Source organism: Helianthus annuus, chromosome 7, assembly GCF_002127325.2.
Source record: "Helianthus annuus cultivar XRQ/B chromosome 7, HanXRQr2.0-SUNRISE, whole genome shotgun sequence".
Taxonomy (NCBI): Eukaryota; Viridiplantae; Streptophyta; class Magnoliopsida; order Asterales; family Asteraceae; genus Helianthus; species Helianthus annuus.
In genome coordinates this window covers 49,560,042-49,565,252 of record NC_035439.2, presented here as the reverse complement: position 1 = coordinate 49,565,252, position 5,211 = coordinate 49,560,042, and the positions used below count along the sequence as shown (strand labels likewise).

Sequence of the window (5,211 nt, the reverse complement as noted above, 5' to 3'; positions counted from 1 at the left end):
ATCTCAGTATATCCGGACAAACTGGAGAGTCTGCTACTCTATAGCTAGTTTTGCCGGAGAAAATTTTCTATTTCCCATAAATAGTATCTTTTCAAGATTTTTAAAAGTGCCTCTTTTTTTGGGTAAAGGGTTACCCCGGTGAATCTATTAATCACAACCAAATAAGTACAAGTAGGAGGCAAAAAACACCACCTAGTTCACAAAAGCGACATGCCGCTAATGTGTAACAAAACAAGAACAATAACACCACCCAGACAAAGGGGAACCAAAGTAAAACCAAAAACGAATTACAAGAATAAGGCTCTAAGTGTCTTCAAAGCTAATCTCCCACTCTTGTAAGACCTGTCGCACATGTGTTGTGTCCTTGAACTTTAGTGATTTGAGCTTAAGTCGAACATTGCTGATGATGTGATCAGCCAATTTTTCTGGAGGCCGCAATTGATTGTTGAAAAACCTGGAGTTCCTTTCCCGCCAGATAAAATAAGTTGTAGCCGCAACCAAAAGCTTGCCAATAATGGTGGCTATGGATCTCGACCGAGCCCGAGGAAGTAACCAGCTAACAATCTCATTCCAATTAGAACCCACGGCCTTCATGGCTGAATTCTCGTTAACACGTTTCCAAACCTCTGTCGCATACTTGCATTCAAAGAAAAGATGATGATGCGAGTCGATGTTATTGTGACAAAGCAAACAGCACATTAAGTTCATGCAATCCTTGTTATCAATGTTCCATTGCCTTATTCTATCTTGTGTGACTAACTTTCTTCTGAATACGAGCCATAGAACAAAAGCGTGTCTTGGAATACATTGCGAGAACCAGACCAGATTGTACCAGCTCACCTGAGTGCCACGAGAACGAATGCACTCCCACGCGTCAGAGGAACTGAACGGGACCAGGCGCTCATTAATGTCTTTCCACAAAACAACGTCCCTAACCCCTTCTGAAAGATTAATAGACGGTAGTTGATTCAAGACCGGGTAAGACGTTAACCAGTGGATCGGCCAATTCCAATTACCTTCCGAGATAAGATCAGCAACTTTCGAATGGATAGATAGCCCCGCCTGTCTCATCATCGAAGGAGAGATAAGATTTCCCAACGGACACAGCTCACACCACGAATCATACCAAGCTGAAGTGGCCATTCCATCTCCTATTTTGGTCCAGAAGAAACGTTGAACATGAACTCTACCTTTCAAGAGGTTTCTCCACCCCCAACTACAAATACTAGGAATCGGGATGTCCCAAAAATTCCTATCCTTTAAGAGATGGATTTTTACCCAGTCCACCCACAAAGATTGTCTACCTGAAAGAATGCTGTTGATATGCTTAGTCATAAGGCTGGTATTCATGTCGTTTAACCTCCGAATACCCAACCCACCTTCGGCTTTAGGCAAGCAAACCGAGTTCCAAGTGCCTCTTTTATTAGAACTTTTATCAAGAATCAAGGAAATTTGTATTTTCCTAACATATCTTATTCCCGACGAAATAATATCAATAAGCAAGAAGCAATTACGTGCTATTGCCTGCTAATCGTCATTTTTATGGAATACCAATATCCATTACATTGTACTTATATAAGTAATTTTATCTTTAAAGTTTATTTAAGGCAAAATTCTTAAATTCAAGTCTAAATATCATCCGGAGTGCTATCAGATAATATTAAGCTTCAAATTTTCCGTTTAAACTTAGGTATTATTATAACACCTAATTGCATAAACAAGTGGCTTAGCTTATACTAAGGCATCCTTTCTTATGTTCAAGTCTAAATGTTATCAGATGTGCTACCCGTTAATAGCAATCTCCTAACCCTTTTATTTAAGCTCAAGTATCATTATCACAACACTTATAGGCTTAAAGCAGTGGCTTAGCTCTAATACCACCTTCTGTCACGACCCCCGACCCCATCCTGGCCGGAATCGGAAGCCGCGAGCAGTCCAGTGGTACCGGTGATTATTTTTGAAAAACATTGCAGCGGAAATTTCATCAGGACCGTGAGTTAGGAAAAATATCAGAGTTTAGAAACACCGGATTTTATTTAAATAGATGGAATAAATTCCATTGTTACAAAGGTAGCTTTTAACAATATTTCTTAATTTGATTTAATTAATAAAATAAGCCACTTCTTGATGCCTTCGGTGCCGGATCCAATTCTTATTCCAATGTACTGTAATTACCTGAAACGCGTTTTAAAAAGGTTTTGTCAGCGGAAAATACTGAGTGAATCATTCATTTTACTGAAAATGACACATTTATTTTAATACACAGTGTTAAGATCTTTTACGCATGTTTCTGATATCAACCAACTACCCACAGTATTTGTCACTCGACCGGATCTGTGATAGTGGTCATATCACCATTGGCTGCCCCAATGAATGACGTAAATCAATTAAAATTAGGTTCGCCCACCTAAAATGATTTAAACTGTAGTAATGTGCACAATACCCCACATACTGGCTGTAATTTGGTGATTACATCAACTTAATCACTGTAATTATACTTCTGAAAATAATTTGGAGTATTGTAAAACAGTTGATAAAAAGAGAGAATGACTCACATTATAATCATGCAGATTCATACGGCCAAAGTTTAATCTTACAGATATGCCTTGATATATTGCAGATTTACACAGGTAGAGCTTAGCCTATTGATTTAGCCTTATAACCTAGTGCATACGAACTAGGTAGGTAACTTAATACAACAATTACGATAACTCACGAGATCAAATTCTCACAACGAACGACAAAGTGCGATACTTAAACATCCATCGAATTAACGACGAACGACAAAGTACAATACTTAAACATCCATCGAATTAACGACGAACGACATAGTATAACCCTAATGTGGGCGGCACTTAAACATCCATTGGATATATTGATCTCGGAAAATGAATCGTAATAGCGATCGAGTTAATACCCCGTATCGTAGCAGCATCCCCTCTACTAATTAGTGATTTTATAGTAATTGAACTATAACTCAGCGTAGAATTGGAATTTCTACGTCGTTTCAACTCCCAGATTCAAGTCCCAAGGCCCTCTATTTATACTGAAAATTTGCATCTCCCGCGTGTCGCGGAAGAATTCGGGGAACCTCCCGCGTATCGCCTGGGATGTCATTTTTAGGGTAGGGTAGGTACGTGTCCAACTAGCCTTGCTGAGTCGGCAGTTTCGATAAATTCAAATTTTACAACGAGTTATTTAGATAATCGTTAGCTAGGGTTTTACCCCCCTGAGTTTTAGGGGCCCTGATCCTGATTCCGATTGTTCTAAAAATTTTAGGGTTTATGCCAAATTACTTGGGTGTCTCAATTAGGGTTTCCTATAGGTTAAATAAGATAATAATTTATAGTTTCGGGTGAGGGTTGTTACAGTCACTTCAAACGTGATTGCCCTCAATTGAACCAGAACCAAAATCGCCACAACAACAATAACCAGGGCAATGGGAACAACAACAATGGAGGAAACAACAACAACAATGGCAACGAAGCTCGAGGTCGTGCTTTCGTGCTAGGTCAGGGCGACGCAAGGAATGATCCCAATGTGGTTATGGGTAAGTTTCCTCTCGACGATATTTATGTTACTGTATTGTTTGATTCGGGTGCTGATACAAGTTATATATCATTGAAAGTGAGTAAAATGTTAAAACGTACACCCACACTTCTAAACGCCAAACATGTTGTAGAGTTAGCAAATGGTAAGAGTCTAGAAGCCACACAAGTAGTCAGGGGTTGTAGTATTGTCTTAGCCGGTCAAGCTTTCTCCATCGACCTTATTCCCATAGTCTTGGGAAGTTTCGATATCGTTATAGGGATGGATTGGTTATCCCAACATCAGGCAGAGATCTTGTGCAGTGAGAAGATCATTCGTATTCCCCGTTCTGGTCAAGAACCTCTCGAAGTTCAAGGCGACAAGAGTGGTGCTGTGGTTGGCATCATCTCCTTCTTGAAGGCTCAGAAGTGTTTACGGAAGGGTCACACCGCTATTTTGGCACTCGTTACTGATGCATCTGCGAAGGAAAAGAAGTTAGAGGACATTCCAGTTGTACGCGACTTCCCTCATGTGTTTCCTGAAGATCTACCAAGTCTACCGCCTCATCGTCAGGTCGAATTTCAAATCGAGCTCGCTCCAGGAGCAGCACCTATAGCTCGAGCACCGTATCGTTTAGCTCCAACCGAACTGGAAGAACTGTCGAAGCAGCTACAAGAGCTCTTGGAAAAGGGCTTTATTCGTCCAAGCTCATCGCCTTGGGGAGCTCCAGTACTTTTCGTGAAAAAGAAGGATGGCACTTTCAGGATGTGCATCGACTACTGTGAACTCAACAAGGTGACGGTGAAGAACCGTTATCCTCTTCCACGCATAGACGACTTATTCGACCAGTTGCAAGGGTCGTGCTACTACTCCAAGATAGACTTAAGGTCGGGTTACCATCAGCTGAGAGTCCGAGAGGAGGACGTCTCCAAGACAGCATTTAGAACTCGCTACGGTCACTACGAGTTTCTTGTCATGCCGTTCGGGTTAACGAACGCGCCTGCCGTATTTATGGATCTTATGAACAGAGTATGCAAACCGTATCTTGACAAGTTTGTGATTGTATTTATCGACGACATTCTGATCTACTCCAAGAGTCAGGAGGAACATGAGCAGCATCTGCGTCTTATCTTGGAACGCCTTCGAAAGGAACAGCTGTACGCCAAGTTCTCGAAATGTGACTTCTGGCTTCGTGAAGTCCATTTCCTAGGCCACGTGGTAAACAAGGATGGGATTCATGTTGATCCATCCAAGGTAGATTCGATCAGGAACTGGCCTGCACCGCGTACACCAACGGAAATACGCCAATTCTTGGGTTTGGCGGGTTATTACAGGCGATTCATCAAAGACTTTTCGAAGATTGCTCAGCCGCTTACACTACTGACACAGAAGGGTGTCACCTACCGTTGGGGCAACACTCAGGAAACTGCTTTTCAGCACTTAAAGGATAGACTTTGCAGTGCACCTATTCTCTCATTGCCAGAGGGCACAGACGACTTCGTGGTTTACTGTGATGCATCCATCCAGGGGCTTGGATGTGTGTTAATGCAGCGCGACAAGGTCATTGCTTACGCTTCGCGCCAACTCAAGGTTCATGCACGAAACTACACGACACACGATTTAGAGCTGGGAGCTGTTGTTTTTGCGCTTAAGATATGGCGACACTACCTGTACGGTACCAAG

At 41.8% G+C, this 5,211-nt stretch overlaps 1 protein-coding gene across 1 annotated transcript; it reads right to left on the bottom strand.

Moving 5' to 3' along the window:
* Nucleotides 1-303: 303 nt before the first annotated feature.
* Nucleotides 304-1,143, bottom strand: LOC110930188. The gene has a single exon (XM_022173453.1). The coding sequence runs from the start codon at nucleotides 1,141-1,143 to the stop codon at nucleotides 304-306; it is 840 nt and encodes a 279-aa protein (XP_022029145.1).
* Between the last annotated feature and the right edge of the window lie 4,068 nt (nucleotides 1,144-5,211).

Bases quoted from the DNA above. Each gene is read 5' to 3' on its own strand.
- LOC110930188 (XM_022173453.1), bottom strand. From the start codon at position 1,143: ATGGCCACTTCAGCTTGGTATGATTCGTGGTGTGAGCTGTGTCCGTTG.